General features: G+C 44.2%; 1 protein-coding gene across 1 annotated transcript in view; it reads right to left on the bottom strand.

Annotated features, from left to right (window-relative positions):
* Positions 1–92: 92 nt before the first annotated feature.
* The window catches only part of bmp2k (BMP2 inducible kinase), a 32,367-nt gene continuing 12,836 nt past the window's right edge, over positions 93–19,623 (bottom strand). Inside the window, exons 2-16 of the mRNA XM_067227646.1 lie at positions 18,805–18,923; positions 18,252–18,357; positions 17,999–18,141; positions 15,906–16,027; positions 13,790–13,871; positions 11,972–12,104; positions 11,573–11,676; positions 11,303–11,382; positions 11,002–11,141; positions 10,430–10,776; positions 10,127–10,204; positions 9,083–9,264; positions 8,735–8,919; positions 8,394–8,481; positions 93–2,978 (exon numbers count right to left, since the gene is read on the bottom strand). Of these exons, the coding sequence (XP_067083747.1) occupies positions 1,532–2,978; positions 8,394–8,481; positions 8,735–8,919; positions 9,083–9,264; positions 10,127–10,204; positions 10,430–10,776; positions 11,002–11,141; positions 11,303–11,382; positions 11,573–11,676; positions 11,972–12,104; positions 13,790–13,871; positions 15,906–16,027; positions 17,999–18,141; positions 18,252–18,357; positions 18,805–18,923 (3,356 nt within the window). The 3' untranslated portion in view covers positions 93–1,531. The remainder of the gene's footprint in view (positions 2,979–8,393; positions 8,482–8,734; positions 8,920–9,082; positions 9,265–10,126; positions 10,205–10,429; positions 10,777–11,001; positions 11,142–11,302; positions 11,383–11,572; positions 11,677–11,971; positions 12,105–13,789; positions 13,872–15,905; positions 16,028–17,998; positions 18,142–18,251; positions 18,358–18,804; positions 18,924–19,623) is intronic.

Below are 19,623 nucleotides of genomic sequence, written 5' to 3'. Positions count from 1 at the left end.
GTTAAATATTTATGCATAAGTCGGTTTCAAAGTAGTTTTGTGTAAGCACATATCCTTATCATGGGGATTAAATGAAGAGGCCTCGGGTCCTTTAGTGCTAAAACTCTTTTCTGTATGATTACATTTATTTTTCAAGTATCTCTTGGGTTTAAAATGAATAGTACATAAACAGCTTTCTCAGAATCATTGCTATGGGTTACGACATTAATCAAAAGTTTATTGCAGTAGACAGCAGTTGGTGTGATGAGTATGTAAGTATGATTTAACATTTTTAAGGATAAAAACTAATTCAATTATATCAATTACAAAGCAGTAACCTGTATATTAATATGATGGATAGAATACTTCGAAGGCCATCTGTGTAAAAAGAGAAGCATGACATTTACCAAAAAATACTTTAAAAGTCAATTTATTTTAAAACGTGAACAATTTCTTGGCCAATTTAAATTCCTAGTTGTACTGGGTAATATTTTTACTTCTCGTTTCTGCAACATTTGTGGCAGTAATCATGTAAGACAGTAAAGCTCTACTTTACAAGTCTGCACTAAAAAGATGAACCTTTCAGTAGCTCCTTATTTTGCTCTTCATTTCAAGAGTGGAAGTGCACACAGTCAGGAAGTCTTTCAGATGGATGCGAGTACTTCCATACATTTCATGCAGGAAATATAATTTCTTTCCAAATAAAATTACATTTGAGGTAAAATATAACTTTCAAATAGAACAGTACTTTTACACATAGCTGTAATACTCAGAAGTTTGGAAATGGACACCTAATATTCTAGATTAAAACCATTCTGATTAAAACCAATCTTAAAGAAATTCAACAAACGAATCCCTTGTATTAAATATTTTCTTCTAACTAATCTGAACCAATGACAGAATCTAAAAGTAAAAATATGCATAGAAAAAGGTCTAACTTGAACGTGAAATAGTGATAAAGGCCTACTTCAAAAAAAAATTCTTCCACAAATAGTAATGTTACCTATTGTGTACTAGATTACGAGGTACTGTGCAGCAAGGCGGGGCCTTGTAAGGCTTTATGGTGCTAAATTAATCTTACTGTTGGATGAAGAAGCAGCCCACTACTGTATATAACCCTAACCCCTCCAGCTTCTCATTTCAGTTTTTTGCAGCAACTCAAGCAGTTGGACACTGAGGAAGCTTGTGACAGTATGATCGAGTGAAACCGGAGTCCTTTTCACTTGTATCAATGCGATGCTCAGAACACATATTATATGATGCAGCATTACAGGCTTCTCAGCAAATAGGTATAGGCGGAATACAGAACCTGAAATAAATCGTCTTTGCTCCTCAGGTTTAACTTTGTGTTATTCGGTCGTTGTGCATTAAAAGGTCCCCTGCAAAAATAAGGAGACCCTTCAGAGCAGTGGTGTAGAAAGCACAGGCTAAGAAGACCAGCTGCCACAACACCACAAAGCTGCCATCTTCTTCATGGCATTGTCCATCCCGTAACTGCAAAGACTGTTACACAGCGATGTGCTGGAGTCAGCATTTCTGGAAGACCACAGGTTCAGGGTTTGGAAGGGAACGGCGCAGCTCCAAAGGGGTCCAGCTCTCCCTGCTGGGGTGGCAGCTGAGCACCGCTGCTGACCTCCGCAAAGGGCACCGCTCCAAAGTCATCCATGATGTTGCTGTCCCCAAGTGCTCCGTGCAGAGAGCAGGTTCGGGGTCTGGCGCAGGCTGAGCCCAGGTCCCCCTTTCCATCGGCCAGGCTTTGGTACTGGCCGTGCCGACCACCGTCCTGGGGATGAAAGGGCTTGGCTCCGAAAGGGTCCAAGATGGCATCCTCCGCCGGCAAGGAGGCCCCTTTGTCTTTCCCGTCACTAATCGTCACACCAACACTAATGTTTTCTTTTGAGTCAGAGGTGCTAAGAAACTCATTGCTGCTCTGAGAGTCCCTCCTGCCGACCTTCTTGTGCCTACGGACTTTCTCTGGGGTGCGGAAATTGGGCTTGTTGCTCTTGCGCCCCCCAGTGGGAGTACCATGGTGCCGCTTGCCGTTGCTTCCGGTGGAAGTGTCCTGCTTGGTTTTCCTCTGGCGTGAGGAGAGCTTCTGGAGGCTGCGCTGCTTCATCCTCTGCTGCTGCATGGGACTTGGTGCCTTCTCAAAAGATGGACGGAAGATGTCTTCAGCACTTCTGGATGTCATCGGGGCAGTGGGGCCAGGTTGGAAGGGAGAAAACCCAAACACGTCAATGGCCTCTGGGGAAATGGGTGGTGTTTGGCCCATGGGGACGTCACTGGAACTCTTTCCTGACTTAGAAAGGTTCCTGCTGAATGGTGCTTTTGTGAAGACATCAAACTCGTCCATGGCCTGCTGCTCTTGGCTAACCTGCCTGAAAGGTGCCCTGGCAAAAATGTCAGCACTCTCTGAGGTTCCTTTGGGCTGCGCTCCTCCAAGGAAGGGAACAGCGCCAAACACGTCCACGGCACCGCCACCAGGGGGCGCTCCCACAGAATCTCTGGGAGACTCCGGAGGGGTGATCAGGGACTCCTGCGGACTGGGACAAATGCCCACAACTGCATCTTTAGTGCCTGGAAGCTTTCTTGCTCGACCCTTGATCCTCCTGGTGTCGTAGTCCGAGTCAGAGCTGTGCTTGTCGTCCTCTTCCTCTGCCTCCTCTTCAGAGTCCATGAGCAGAGGTCTCTGGCCCAGGTTCTCAGGTTCTGTGTCGTCATTGAACTCGCCGTGCTCACTGTTCAGTCCTTCATCCTCCTCTGGTTCATCCTCCTCACTGCTCTTGGGGGAAGGTGGATCGGACTCAAAGTCACTGTCAGACTCCTCCCCTGGCCTGCGGGTGTGCAGGCTGGCAGAGTTGTCTTTCCTCCGCCCTGGTTTGTGCTCCTTGGCTGGTGGTGGCAGGTTCTCCTCGGTGGTTGAAGCAGGAAGGGCCTCAAGGCCGAGACCAGGGAGGCTAAGCTCTACGCTGGTCTGCTCAGTCAGCATCACACTGGATCTTCCTGGAGAAAGGGAAATTAAATGGATCATTAAAAGAAAGAAAATGCTGCAAAATAAGATGCACAAGAAAGTCTAATGGGACATAACCTATGCAAAATAATATCTGAGATCTGAATGTGAGAGCAGCGTTCTCTATCACATTGCCTTCCCAGAAAACTGCATTTATGCATGAACAATATGAAGATGAAATTCAAAATCATAAACCCTACTTTCCAGATTATCAAAAATTCTCCCTAGATCGCTAGAGCTGTACAGATGGACCAGAACTTAATACAATAAAGGTTTAAAGACAACACTAAGAGTGGAGAGGGGTAACATCTTAAGACTTGAAACATGATTGTTATGTTGTAAATCAGACAACAATGCTTCTTTAGCTCTTGTAAATTCTCTAATATCACAAGGATGTAGTCGTCTCAATCTGGATTACACCACCACTCCGGTTGGCTTTCCCAACGTGTCCTTCATGACATCTTGGAATTATTTAAGAAAAAATATAAATCCCAAGTTTGGCCTGTGTCAAAGCAGAAGGCACACCAGAGGAATATTACAAAACTCATATGGTCCAAAAGCTGCTCTTTTTTCCCATGCCTTTATCATGTGACCCAGCAAAAACAGGCATTGGACGCAGCAGGGGTAAAACACCAAGCCTTTAAAACCTCCAGTTTGATGTAAACCTCCATTAAGAGGCTGATTCAGACCTCTGAGGGTGACTCTCCCATTGATTTTCTAACGGTTTCATTATATTATAACTAGTTGTGTAGTTAAAGATATGCCTTTAAACATTAAATGATAGGGAATTATTAGGTTTTTTTAGGGTTTAATAAACTGTATACAATATTGCCTTGCAACATGAAACATGTTGCAACTAAAAAGTAAGCATTTGTCAAATGTGAAACCGTGTATGGAGCAGTATCATAAAAGACCAACTTTAGTCTACGAGCCAGATTTCATTTCCTAGGAGTGAAATAATTATAGTAGAAATATGAGCATAAACTCCCTGCTGTGCAGACAGAGATGGACATCTGTCATATCTGAATCTCAAAACTGAAAGGATTTGACAACAGTTGAGCCAATGTTCTAGATAAATTAACAATCAAGGGGAGGTGAAGGAACTTCAAAAATAAATATACTAAACTCTTTAAAGCACTTGTGAGACACGCAAGTCCTCATGTACCGTATCTGGTCTATCTCGTCTACTTGTTTTCCCTCTGCATCAAAACAATCTGCAGCGCCGCACAATGGAACATCTTTAATCATATAAGAAGATCTAAACCTGGAGAACAAATTTATGTGCTGATGTTCTTATTTGAGGTCAGCGGATTACAGTTACAGCCCTTGTTAAAAGTGGTAATAACATGTAGTACAGAATAAGCTTTTTGGGTGGGAGCCAAGGTGGTCTGTGGCCTAGGCTTCTCTAGGTCTTAGTGCCAGAAGGTTTTTCCCACACTGGACTGTCAGGGCAGCGCTGGGGCCACACAGCTGTGCAGTGGATTACCCAGACTCCTCGAGCAGCTGCTGTTAGAGAGTAATGATGAGGGCAGAACAAACCCAAAGTAAAATCAATTTAGAATGTGAAAAGCCTCCTGATGTACAGGGCCATGTCGTACAAACTCCTGAAGAATCAGGTGAAGCACGTTTCAGCTGTTCAATACAGAATGTTTAGAGTGGAAACATATTCAGTTACACAGTCTAATTAACAGGTCTGAGATTAGGTACAACAAAGATATAGGAGACTATGCATCCCAGTCTTTCCATCTGAAGGAAGACAGAATGATCCTACAAACAGCCATCAGTACTTAGCCAACCTTGAATGATGAGATTAGGACAATAAACAGACACGTTAATGGTCACATTAGTCTGCATCCATGACAAGGTCAAATACATTTACAGTGTAGGTTTAAATATGAATGTCTACAAATTAATCTTGAGAATCTGGGTTAACCTACAGTGAGTATTAGAAAAATATTTGGTTTTGGGCACTTAACAAAATTATAATCCAGAAGAATAACTCAATTCTATGTTACATCAACTGAAACAACCAGCCTGTTTTGTACCATTAAATAGCAATTAAACTTGTCAAATTTGTACCACGTTAAGTGTTAGTGTGCAAGTTCTTTTAACAGGCCTGGACAATAACACCTTACCTCCAGAGTACCCCCTGAAAGCACACACACAGGAAACAGGCAAGTTACTACTTTAGACGCTTCTAATTAGATCGCTCTATGGGTTTATACCAAGTTTTAACCTCCATGCAGTTTTATGTTTTAGTACAGTGGGACAGGAAAGCCATTTGTTGGTTTATCTTCACCTGGTTATCCTTTAATGCAACATATTTCTTTTTAAGGTTGTAACGACTGCATTGTAGTTCTGTGTCAGTACGATGCAGGAGGTTAGTGGAAGCATTGTGGTTGCACTAATTAGACAGCCATGCTAGGAGGAACATCTTGCTCAGGTGGTGTAATGGTGGGCAGACACTATTTGTCCCTAAAATATTTTATACCGTTACAAGAAAAATGAACAAAAGTTGTATTTCTTTTGAATATGTTTATTTATCGTTAGCAGTCTATAAAGAAACACATTCACACTCACAGTATGATACAGAATCCTGTACAGTGTCTGTTGTAAAACAGAACATGTTATACAACTTATCTAAAAATGGATTTACCACATGAGGTGGAACATTACAGCTGAAAATGTGTTTCCAAACAGAGATTACATTTTTAAACTGATAGCTGTACTTTTACAAGAACCGTTTAAATCAACATGTATAGCGAACAGAATGCTCATGTTTTGGGGTTCAGGAACACCTTAAAAAACCCACTAGCTTGGAATTGAAACCAAGCCACAAAACCAAGGATGCAAAATTAAAAATAACAAGTCAAACATTAACATATTAATAATCATTTCTGAACAGTATTTGTGGGGTCTTAACCAACCGCAAATTGCTCATTAATGTATCCTTTTTGTCTGGCACTTTTATCATCAGTGCAGTCAAATGGCTTTATGCGTCCCTTCAAACTTCTTTTGTTTAATAAATACATTATGGCTGTCAATTTAGAATCTTTCCACCACTACACAATTTGAACAAGATGTTTCAGTATGGCTGTTGTCAAAATGAAAACGAGGTATGAAAGGGAATTCATGAATTAAAGGGTCATGGGTTGAGAGATCAAGTGATGAAATGCAGGAACACATTTTGGGGATTCCCCGACGATACCAGTTTTGGAGTATACTTACCTTTGGTGAAAAATAACTAAATGAATGCAGGCATTAGATTTTTGTAAACAGATTTAAAAACTACTTCTGTGTCTCGATACAAAACCACAAATGACCTGCGAGCTAACATAATCAACGTTACAAACAGATTGAAAGGCAGTAATTACATCGCCTTTCCAGACTATGAACTAAGGGATTTTGTGAGACTGGGAGACTGCAGTTTAAAGTGTTTTTTCTTTAAGTGAATGTCAGTGTCATTAAAGGTGCCATGACACTATGAACATGCCTCCTTCGGAGTGCTGAGAGCGCTGAGACAACACAGCCTTCCCACAAGCTCAGGCCTCGGCTCCCTTCATCAGGAGTTCTCTAAACTAAATGAAACTTTTTCCTAGCACCTTCATTTTACTAGCACTAACTTTAATCACGGCCAACCTAGGTGTTATGATATGATGATATATGGACTGGAATGTTCCCTCAAAATAAACACTGCAAAAAAGTATGCTAAAGTAGATGTTTGAAACTGACTGTTGGAATCCCTGAATGTCTTCTTGACAACTGCCACTACAGAGAAACAAACAAACATTTTAACTCAATAACACTGGCAGAAATAATCAAATTGGCTGATCTAGAATCTGTAACCAAATTCCTTCAAGCCATCCAATTGGGATGACACCCATCCTATACAGGGCCGAACCACCCATCCTATACAGGGCCGAACCACCCATCCTATACAGGGCCTAACCACCCATTCTATACAGGGCCTAACCACCCATCCTATTACAGGGCCTAACCAAAATCCTCCCTTCAAACTGTTTGGCTTTGGTTGTGATCAATTTGATCACAAATCATTAGCAATAAGTAGAAACATATATACTGGATATTTCAATGTAATAATAATGATGTTTTGCATCATTGTGTTGCAGTTATGTAATCTATTCTGCAGATATCACATATCATAATTATATATATGGACACAGTTGAGCCATTAAATAAATTCTATACATTTCAAAAAGTTTGATCTCGATTGGGTATAAAATGACCAATTCACATTTAAGGAGCCCTAAGTACATAGGCACAGAAGCTTATTGCTGCCACGATACATCCAGACATACTGCACTTCCATGGACTGATATTCACATGATCTTCCTACTGTAATGTTAGTGAGAGAGGCTGGAGCCTCCTAAGGCAGGACAAAGCAGGCGTGTTGATGAGGCACACAGGAGAGGGTATGAACCCTAACCCGTCCAGCCCAGACCAACAGAAACATGAGGTCCATGTGACACCTACTCTTATAAACACACAAGCAGAGCCTTAAAACGAGGGCCAGTTCAACTCTACGTCAGACCTAATGTAAACACATGGCTAAACAGATACTAAATGGCAAGTTCTGGGAAGCAAATATTCAACAAATGATATTAATCTTTCAAGACCAGTTTCTATGCGTACCTGTTTTGTGCTCAAGTATATGTTGGTAACACCCATAGAGTAATAGCACACAGAAAGTAGTGGAAGTATCACAACTAGGTATTCCAGTTACCAAGCTTGTCCTTGTAATTCTCTGTATGACCCAACGTGACGCTTTCATACTATAAAATGTCATAATTACTATACATAGATATAGGGATTGTATTAATGTATAGTAAAAAGTTCTCTCAATCCAAATCCCCAGTTAAGAGTTCAGAAAAATCTGGCTTGTTCACATGGCTACACTTGTCTGAAACAGGCCATTGCCCTTTGCTAAACCTTCCCTTCAGGTTAATTTAAGTATTTGCACCCCCACCCCTCCTCTAAGGGGTAACCATGACTCTTCACATTTGACCTAATTGACTACAAAGCACCCTTTAATTGGGGGATTCTCTGAAGAGAGATCATCAGGTTCTGGTACCCCACCATCTCATCCTAAGTACCACATGCTGCCCTGGCTGTGAGCAGGGGGGATCAGGGGTACTGGAGGGGTAGGAGGGGGTACTGGAGGGGGAGGAGGGGGTACTGGAGGGGGAGGAGGGGGTACTGGAGGGGGAGGAGGGGGTACTGGAGGGGGAGGAGGGGTACTGGAGGGGGTACTGGAGGGGGAGGAGGGGGAGCAGGGGTACTGCAGGGGGAGGAGGGGGTACTGGAGGGGGAGGAGGGGGTACTGGAGGGGGAGCAGAGAGTAGTGGCTCCACAGTGTTGGGTCCTCTCAGGGCTCCATCATGACTTGCCTGCTCCAGCCAGGAAGGGGACAGAGCCAAACAGGTCCTCAGGGACAAGGGGCGGGGGGGCGGGCGCTCTGTCCACGGGCTTGCCTGCAGAGCAGGGGAGGGACTGATTACACAGACAACACCAACTCCTACCAAGAAGATCAAATCTCTGGAAGAGTTCATGATTCAGAGAATTAATTCAAATGAAAATACAACAATTCAAATACAAACATTTTAAAACTCCACAGTGCCAAGACTGGAAAAGGTGCTGTGAGGACAGTTGCTGTCCCAGTACTGGCATGGTGAATCAGATTTGAAAGTGTTTGTATTTGAGTGGTTGTGTGTGTGCGTGACATACTTGCTCTGAGAAGGTCAAACTCTCGGTCCAGCAGTTCCTCCTCGGTGAGCCTGGAGAAGTTGTCCTCTCCAAAGGGGTTCCAGCGAGACATGTCTGGTGGGATGCTGACGGCACCCTGGGTGGGAGGGGTCACCAGGGGGGTCACCACCTCGGGGGCCTGAGGGGGGGTCACCATGCCGGGGGCTCTGAGGGGGAGATGCTGGGTGAGGCTTTTGTGCTGGCTGGAGGTGGAGTGTGTGTGTGTGTGTGTGTGTAGCCATGTTTTCAACACTGCACCAACACTAGTCCCAGAGTCCTACACTAGTAGAATCCTACACTACCCAACACTAGTTCACATCACTACGTTACCTGTTGTTGGTGTATGGAGGGTCCACAGGTGGAGATCCTGACAGGTGAACAGGTCCAGCCCCAGCAGGGCTGTAGGAGCCCAGGGGCAGCTGAAGGTCCAGAGGGGAGGTCAGGTATGGGAGCGGCTGGGGGCTGTGCAGCTGCTGCTGCTGCTGGACGAAGGCCTGCTGGTACTGGTGCATCTGGTGGAGGGAACAAGGACATTGAATTACCCAGCTGCAGGTAATACAGGATACTGCACATGGTTTAGTACAGCCCTACACTACCCACATTCCTACACTAGTACAGTCCTACACTTGTCCTACCATGGAGACATGGAAGCAACAGCACTCAAATTTAGCTTCCCTGAACACTTCAGAAGAGAGGGAGAAAGATTATAGAAATAAAGAGAGAGCAAGGCAGAGATCCCAACAGTGTAATTGCTTCATATGTCACGATTTAACACACATAAATTGGTCGATCCCCCCCTCCTATCCCCTGGTGGTTGTGAGTGGAGAGCAGATTGCCTCAGAAATTAAACAGATGGTAACCGTTTGGTGGAAAGAAGCTAAAAATTGCGCCGCCTTTACATCATGTATTTGGAAGCCTTGTGTTTGCTTTTGAGTGGAGGGTATGTAAAGAGCGTTCTTAAGGACTTTTTTTAGTTAAGGAGTTAAGACGTTACAGCTGATCTGCACACACGCTAGAATCGAAGCCGGGTTTTACTTTGTATTCGGTTTGTTAAGATTCGGTATGTTGAAAGAAAGGATATTTTAAAGACCACCCCAATTGAATGTGAATCTTGTTTAAGATATTACACCGGTTACAAAACTGTTGCTCTACTGTTCTTTACTGCCCATCAAGCATCACAACATGTCACTGGTTAGACTAGGGTTGGACTGTAGTGTAGTGGAACTGGTTATAATCTCACTATGGCTGTGTAGTGGACCTGGTTATAATCTCACTATGGCTGTGTAGGGTTAGGGTTACCATGGCTGTGTAGGGTTAGGGTTACCATGGCTGTGTAGGGTTAGGGTTACCATGGCTGTGTAGGGTTAGGGTTACCATGGCAGTGTAGTGGGCCTGGGACTGGTGTTGATACAGCGGCTGCATCATCATGTGCTGCTGCAAGGCCTGCTGGTACTGAGGAGGGAGGAGGGAGGGGAGAGGGAAGGGGGCATATGAACACAACAAATTAAACATTATGGAGTAGATCCCATTTCGGAGTAGAATGTGGACCAATGTACCAGCAAAAACATACTTAAAGGCAAAAACAAAGAATAGGCAACAATATCTGATGTCACCACATTAATCTGACACTGGCTTAGTGTGGGGTTGCTGCTGTTGTGTGTGTGTGTGTGTGTGTACCTGGAGGTATTGGAACTGTTGTGCGTTTGCCTGAACAGTATGTTGTTGTAGCTGCTGAAGTCGCAGGTCTCCTGGCTGCAGTTGCTGCAGAACACGATTCTGCAGGCTGCTCTGCTGCAGGCTGCTCTGCTGCAGGCTGCTCTGCTGCAGGCTGCTCTGCTGCAGGCTGCTCTGTTGCAGGCTGCTCTGCTGCAGGCTGCTCTGCTGCAGGCTGCTCTGCTGCAGGCTGCTCTGCTGCAGGCTGCTCTGCTGCAGGCTGCTCTGCTGCAGGCTGCTCTGCTGTAGGCTGTTCTGCTGCTGGGGCTGCTGTGTCAGCATGACTGAAGGCCCGTTCCCAGGAGTTGTAGCTGCAGCATGCAGGAACACGCACACAGAATACCACTTTAGGAAGGTAGAACAGAGAGAACAGAATACCAAAACAATGACAGCACATTTGTGCTACTTCTGCATGATCTCGTCCATGGATCCAAAAGAAACATTAAGTAAAAGAAAAGGATTGTGAATACATGTTCATGTGCCATGCGTTTACATGTTCGAGGGTGTGTGCATGTGGACTGTTTGCATCTGTGCACCTTTCTGGCCGTTGCTGACGGGGGCAGAGGGCACGGGCATCTTGGCTGGGGGGACGGTGGGGAGGGCGTTGCTGCCGGCCGCTTTCGGACGCTGCCTCGGGGCGATGGAGGTCTCCGTAGGGCCCACGCTCTCAGTTATCCTGGAACCACCAGAAACACTCATTATCCTGGAACCACCAGAAACACTCATTATCCTGGAACCACCAGAAACACACTCATTATCCTGGAACCACTGTGAAAATGGACCCCACGTACAACCATCACACACGGGTCATGGTCAGGTGCTACACCTGAGGTGTACCTGGCTTTTGTCATGCTCCTCCTGGCTGCGACCTCGCTGGCGGTTAGCGGCTCTGGAAGTGCTGTGGGCAGGGGAGAGCTCTGAGGAGAGGAACACACAGTACATCAACACACTGCTGAAGAACGCTGATCGTGACAAACCCAACAAGGTATTACTGCCACAAGGACCTAACTAATACCTGCATGAGGAGAAATAAGCTACAAACATTAAAGTTCAAAAAAAGTTATGTTTCTTTAAGGTGGGAAAGAGGCAGTGTTTGAAACCACTTACAAAGAGGTTTGGCACTGGGCAGTCCTTCCCAGCAAACTTGAAGGCAAAGTAGGAGACTTGATAGATGTCAGGCCTCTTCTCCTGCTCCGGCTCAAGCATGTATCCTGAACAGTGGGAGGAGACGGAGGATCTAGTCTCAAACCGACATCTAGCCATCAAGAGAATCTGAACATGTTAACAAATGATCCCATTCGGTTGTAAGGTATGTTCATATCTGCAGCTGCCACATTTGGCCACAAGGGGGAGCTATTGACTAAATTTGGACATGCGAAAAGTTCTCTTCAGGACAAATTAATATTACATGTGATTTATGGAAATATGGTGATCGATGGCATTGCTTGATTGATGTGGCTGATTGTGGTTTGTTATTTTGATAATCGGAGAAAAAGTTCTACTTACTGATTAAGCAGTGCAGCTTGAAGGAGAATTTGGAATTATCCGGAATGATAAAGGATCCGTCACATATGGCAACTTGACTCTCCCCAAACGGGAGAGAGAAGAAGCACAGCTTGTACAACAAGCATCCAAGTGCCTGCAACACACGACACAGTCAGACGCAGCAACCACAAAGCAAGGATTTGTTGTTAAATAATCGCCCGCACATCGAAGCTTCTTTATGATCCCAATCTGGCAAGTTCTTTGAAATACACTAGAACTCACCAAGCACACCTCTGTCATGTACCTCGAGTTATAGACAGTGTTTCCATCTGGCTAAGCTCTTCACTCCTCAATATTCTGACTATTTCAGACTTGGCTTTTTAGCTGACATAGTCATGAAAGATGAAAGGGAATGCAGAATTAGCCTGGGCAGGCAGGCAGGCAGGCTGAAGAGTCCATGTTTCATTAGTCATCAGACAGGCCCAGCTGGACTAGTAGCCTTGATGGTCCCTTCCTGCAGACAGGCCTCCCCACGACTATATAACCAGTATGACTGTATAACCAGTATGAATATATAACCAGTATGACTGTATAAGCAGTATGAATATATAACCAGTATGATTGTATAACCAGGATGTGTTTGGGACACATCAGTCAAGTCAATTTTATTGATCCCACTAGGGGAAATTTGTTTGTAGACAGGTATTAAAACACATTCAATCCATCATAAAATATTACATAAACAGCATACCTGACACCACACAAGACAACACACAATACATTACAATACAGTACAAGGATCACTTAATGTTGAAAACCCAGAATAAGTTCCGTCCATAAATACTTCATGCCATTCATTTATGCACATTTAGCCTCCCAATAGCAAAACGAACAACAGTCCCCAAATCGTTTTGTTCTGTGGGTGGGAGCTCTATACCTTCTTCCTGAAGGCAAGAGCTCAAACTCCCCCTTCAGGGGATGGTCAGTACAAGCCAATATGGACTGGGTCTTCCTTGCGACCTGCCAAACATAAAGCTCAGAGAGAGCTGGACTTGGTTTACCCCAATGACTTTACTGGCCACTCTGACAAGCCGTTCAAGCCTGTTCTTATTAGCCAGATTCAGATTCCCAAACCATACCACCACACAAAATTACTCAATAAAAGTTCTATAAAACAGCATCATCATTTTTCTCAGGAAATAGAGACGTTGCTGTACCTTTTTTTAAATGGCATCTGTGTTGTTCTGAAAGCACAGCCTGTTATCAAACACACACCAGCTAGACACAGGAAATTGGTTTCCACATCACTGTTAATTTCCAGGCTTTCTGTCTGCTGTGGTGGTGTTTCTCCTACAGCACAGAAAGTCCCCCAAAACCTTAACCTCTTGCCTGGTAACCTGCCTGACCAGCAATGATGGGTAACCTATAGGAATGCAGGAAGGCAGGAGTGACTGAGAGGAAGGACATGATCAACCAGGCTCCTCCCCTGGTTTCCTAGAGAGACGCTGTGGTCAGACATGTGGTGAGCTTGCTAGCCAGTCAGCACCTGCCAACTGCTGCGATAACAGACACATCCTTAGAAGCTGTTACTTACTCTGCATGTATTTATGCCAACTACAAATTGAGGTCAGAGTTAGTGACCATCAGCCTAGATGTTGCTTGGTACCTGATGGGTACAGCAGCACCAGGCTCAACTCAATAAAACTACAAACATGGCCCAGGCTTACCCAAACATAACTACATGGATTAGCCTACTGTAGTAAAGATGCATTATTCAAACAGGTTTGGTTGCAATCACCGGCAGGAGGCCAAACCAGCTTTGCTTGGAAACACACTTACCCATATATCTGCCTTAGGGGTGATGGGTTTCCCCGTATACAGATTAATCATCTCTGGGGCTCGATATGACAGGGTTGTGTACCTGCAAGGAGACAATAGGACGTGGTCAGAGAGGTAAAGGTCAAACTGCAGCAGGGCAAAGGAGGCGAGGGAAGATTTGTGCGCGCACACACACACACACACACACACTAATCTAACTATGAAGTGGTATAACTATAAAGTAGAATAAAGACAGGAATCTGTGTGTATCTGTGGGGTGAATATCTCAGTAACCAGGGACAAGCAGCCAAAGGGAATGGCGCTAGTGTGGAGAGAAGGTGGGAGGAGTTAGATGACCTCACAAGCAGCAAGAGGGCATGGCGCTAGTGTGGAGAGAAGGTGGGAGGAGTTAGATGACCTCACAAGCAGCAAGAGGGCATGGCGCTAGTATGGAGAGAAGGTGGGAGGAGTTTCCCAAACATGACTTCCAAAACAGACAAGCAGAGACGGAAGGTATTTGTACATTGTTACTTTTATCTTTCACTCCTTACATTTTGTACATAAATATCTGTACTTTACTTCACAATTTATTTTTCTGACAAATTCTTAATCCTTTAAATACTTAAATTCTTGACACAAATATCTGTGCTTTCTACTTCTTACATTTTCAAACTGTGTAAAACAGTTGTATTACACTGATTACACTTTGTACACCGTTATTACACTGTTATTACACTGTTATTACACTGTTAGCGTTATTATGCATTGTTATTCCACTGCTATTCCACTGTTACACATTGCTACCATGCTGTTTTTACAGTTTTATTAGTGTTATTACAGTTTTATTAGTGTTATTACTAGTGGTGGGCATAGATTATTATTTTTTATCTAGATTAATATCACTGTAATCTTGGCGTTAATTTAGATTAATATAGATTAAAATGGCTCATTTGAATTCCGCCGAAGACATTCAGAATATGTGTGCTACCCAAATAATGACTAAAAGTAAGTCTTTGAGAACGGGTTTCTCAAGCCAGGTGGCGCATTAGACAAGGAGCTCATCTCCTCTTTCCAAAATGCATCACAAACTGCTTGAGAAAGTTGTTCTACTATGATAATTGGTGATGAAAATAAATTATGTTCAATAAGATGTACTTGTGTTTATTAACTGTTTATTAGATTAGTTAGCTTGGCTGATAGAGCTGTGCTGACGGGCTTGCCTCGGTTGCACTCAAACATCGTAGCTTGACGACGACTCTTCCCCTGCGCTACATCAGTGCTTGGCCCGGCATCTTCCGCATTAGCTAAGGGATGCTTTGCGTTTAGGTGGTATTTGAGACTGGAAGAACTCCTACAGTAAACTAATTCCGCATAGCACAAGGTGCAAACAACCTTAGTCTTGTCGAGGTTTCCATTGGGAAGCTTCTTAAAAATACATTTTCCCTGAAGCAAACCAGGCGGCTTCATAGCTGCATCCATGTTAGCACGTCACATTTGATGTGATAATTTCATACACAAGGCATACACACAGGTTCGAAGACTCGTTCTCGCCCCCTACAGTGCAATTCGGCTAGGTATACATCTGTGCTAAAATATCAAGGTGAAAGTCATCATAGCTTGCGTATATAGACCCAGCTCCAAACCCAACTTTGAGAATAGATTAACGGCGATATTTTTTTTATCGCCGATAAGAGTCGCAGCGCGTTAACGCCGATAACGGCCCACCACTAGTTATTACACTTAGTTACGTAAGGCTGGGATTTTTCTGTAGTCAATACTTCAACTTTTACCTGGGTCTTTTAAAACATGAGTATCTGTACTTCTACTTGAGTGAAGGATGTGTACTTTTGCCATCCCTGCAGACAAGTCTGTCGAACAGACCCACAGGATCACAGCTGTTTGCATGTTTGTTTGATTAACCTCTGGGTCTGTATGTAAAAGGCCATTTTATAGGTTTGGTCCCATTTGCTCTCTGTGCAGAAGTTTCTAGAGGTTTCTACCTCGCTAGTGAGAGTAGTCACTTGCGTAGGAGTACAAGGTCAAACTGGGTTTATCGTGAAGTTGTAAATATGATACAGTGACTTATCAGTGCTGTACTTTCAGTAGTAACCCTAACCCACAGGGTTAACACACTCACTTCTTGATTTCGTCCTCCACGGCAGTGACTCCATCTTTGTGCGGGAGCAACACTTTGTGTGTGGCGCTCCCAAAGTCACACAGGACGTAGCTCCCCTGGTCGTTCAGCAGGATGTTCTCAACCTGCACAAACACACACACACACACACACGGGCCATGTTTACACAACATTAGCATACACCTCATAACTGTTCTCCAACATCCTCATTGGTGGCCAAGCCACGAAGCCACCTTAAGTGTTTCTACCTTTTCTTATTATTATTATTACACATCTTCTTCTGCCATGGGAGTCTATGGCAGCCCCTAGAACCGTATTGTCAGAAGTTGTGAAATTTGGCACACTCTTTGGGACCAGTCCCCTCATCAATTTCACCAAGTTTCATGTCTCCCATTCCAACCATCTAGCGCCACCAATGGGTCAAAGTTGAAGGTGTGTTTACACACGTTACTTTTGAACCATATGCCTCATTTTCCAAAATGAGGTATTGTTGTATTCCCTGGATCAAGACGAGTCCAATGATGTCATACCCAGTTATATAGATTCTCCGCCATTTTGAATGTTAAGGAAAAGCGTTTTTTCGCTACTCCTCCTACAATTCTTGTCGAATCTTCTTCAAAATTGCCACAGATGATCTTCAGACCAAGCCTCATAAAAGTTATCCCCTGGATTTCCGCAACCGTTTGTTAGTAACAGCCAATCAAATTGATGTGGCCGCCATTTTGAATATAACGTTTTTTCGCTACCTCTCCTATAAGGTTTGTCCAATCTTCACCAAATTTGGCACATATCATCTTCAGACCAAGCCTCACAAAAGACATCACATGTTTTGATTATCTAAACCTTTTGACTGGAACAGCCAATCAAAGTCGTCAAAAAAGCCACCATAAAAGAAGTGAGGTCATATCTCAGCACCTCTTTACTGCATTGACACCAAATTTGGTATAAGGACTAGGGACCCTGTTCTAAAGATGTCCAAAATAGGTCATGCCATTTCACCTCTAGGTGGCGCTGCAATAAGCAGCACCATTTATCTTCAGATCAAGCCTCACAAACCTTTTCACATTCCAGTAAAGCTGATCAAAGTCGGCGATGAAGATCATATCTCAGGAAATATTCGCTGAATTGACAACAAACTTGGTACAGGTGCTCGGGACCCTGTTTCAAAGAGGTCCACAAAAGGTTGTGTCATCTAACCTCTAGGGGGCGATCCCGTGTCTGACACATATTCAATTGTGATACCAGCTGAATTGATGTGGCCGCCATTTTGAATGAATGAATAAAACGTTTTTGGTGAATACCAAATATTCACCTAATTTGGCACAGATTATCTTCAGACCACAATCACCAAATCTGGGACAAATCTGACAACCGCTTGCCACAGGAAAAATTCCTTATATTTTTACGCAGTCACTGAAATCTGATTTCCAGCACTGAGAATAGCTCACTAGGATAAATTGGTGTCCTGGCAATGTCAACGTCAGAGGTTCAAATCCAGCCAAAGATGACAAGCTTGTCATGTCTCTGATTCTCTGTTTAGCGAGACTATAAGCCACTACAAAAGGAAGCCAGGTACACCGCAGTGACTAGATGTCGAAAGTTTCTTCTGGTTTATCTGACCTGCTTGGCCACCACATTGCTGCTTGCAGCTATATTTCATGTCCATTTGATATATTCAAGATTTACTGCATCTTATTTTGAGCTCTAAGTATCCAGTGAGAGCCAGTATCAATAACAGTGAGACCGAGGGACAGTCAGGTAGGGACTCTGGCCAGATACAGCAGGTCTAGGGATTACAGTGTAATGATGTCAGATACAGCAGGTCTGGGGACTACAGTGTAATGATGTCAGATACAGCAGGTCTAGGGACTACAGTGTAATGATGTCAGATACAGCAGGTCTAGGGACTACAGTGTAATGATGTCAGATACAGCAGGTCTAGGGACTACAGTGTAATGATTTCATCACTGGTCCCAAGAGAAACGGCAAGCAAAAGAAGCCTCAGTGCCTTGAGGTCGTCTTGAAGGACCAGGGCGGGGGGTTGGGATGAGGGTTAGGGTTGGGGTTAAGATTAGGGTTAGGGGTTGTCTCCTTGCCTTGAGGTCACGGTGGAGGACCGGAGTCTTGCACTGGTGCAGCCGAGCCACCGCCTCACAGGTGTCGCAGAAGATGGTGAGAACCTCGGGCTCGCTGAAGCCCACACCTAGCCTCTCGTTCATCTGCTTCACCACCTGGCCCGCTGGAGACACACACTGACTTCAACTACCAGGACTAGAATGAACTGTGTGGAGATCCCATCAAGAAGTACCATTGAAGGAATGATGGGAGGGAGACAGGAGGAAAGCCTACCTTTACAATACTCCATCAGGATGAGCACCTCCCACACACTGTCAGAGACAGCATTGATGGACGAGTCGAGGTACCCCACTATGTTCTTGTGACCAGACAGCTCCTTCTGCAGACCAAAGGACACAGTTGGAAAACCGATGCATTACATCCCTCTTTTTATTAGTCAACGAGATTACTATTACAGCCATTACAATGTATGATATTGTTGTAAAGTTCAAAGGTAAATACGATAAGGAGTTGCAGAGCCCAATTCTTTCATGATGTAGCCTATTAACAATTGCGATAACTAAGCTTAACCTGGCGTTACATTACATTTAGTCATTTAGCAGACACTCTTATCCAGAGCGACTTACAGTAAGTACAGGGACATACCCCCCGAGGCAAGTAGGGTGAAGTGCCTTGCCCAAGGACACAACGTCATTCTGCACGGCCGGGAATCGAACTGGCAACCTTCTGATTACTAGCCCGCTTCCCTAACCGCTCAGCCACCTGACTCCCTACACGTATTGATTTCTACATGTTGGGCTCAGGACCACAGTGTTGATGACCTCACCATGATGGTGACCTCCCTCCTGTAGATGTTCAGATCGGGGACATTGTTCACATACATCCTTTTCAGGGCACATCGGACACCAGCGTGCGTGCGAGCCAAGAACACCACGGAGAAGCCCCCTGTGGAGGCAGAGCGGAAGAGCAGGGGTTAGGGAGGAGGAAGGTTGTGATGATATTCAGATCCAGACAGACACAAAGTGAAATATGTCATGTTGTTGCTGAAGCATTAGAAGATGCTCGTGTGTCTCTGAATACAGCCGTTCTTCCAAAAACCGACTGGTCTGTGGACCAACTGCTACACAAGGTGAAGCTTGCAGATCCTCTCAGTCCAGCCAGGAGGCAGCAGATGCTCTGTTCACCAGGCTGAATCTGCCAACATCGAGACGGGTCCTTCCAGCTCATAATGAGAACGACCAGGCAAGCAAAACCACTTGTGACATAACATCGCATCTCAGTAAGCTTCCCTCCAGCTGCACTGCTTCAAGTTCAAGTCTTTTATTGTCAGATGCACAGAACAACACAGGGTCAGACTGGGCACTGAAATTCTTTGGACAAGACAACACAAAGCAACCTGGCATGACATAACATATAAGTTCTCAGAACATAGGTGTAACCTATGATAAGCTAACATAATATAATAAATCTCCTAAATATACAATATAATAAATACAGTATACTAAACCTATAATACACATAATATCTTATACTAACCTTATAACCTACAATAACCTAGAGACAAGCTCCCTCCACAGCCAGCAGGTAGAGGCAAACAAAGGAGGCCACGCTCTCCAGAGCAACAGGGTGAATAGGAAGTTGGTCA

Source organism: Osmerus mordax, chromosome 24 (assembly GCF_038355195.1).
Source record: "Osmerus mordax isolate fOsmMor3 chromosome 24, fOsmMor3.pri, whole genome shotgun sequence".
Taxonomy (NCBI): Eukaryota; Metazoa; Chordata; class Actinopteri; order Osmeriformes; family Osmeridae; genus Osmerus; species Osmerus mordax.
Note: the sequence above shows the minus strand (reverse complement) of the source record. Positions and strands in the feature narration are given on the sequence as shown.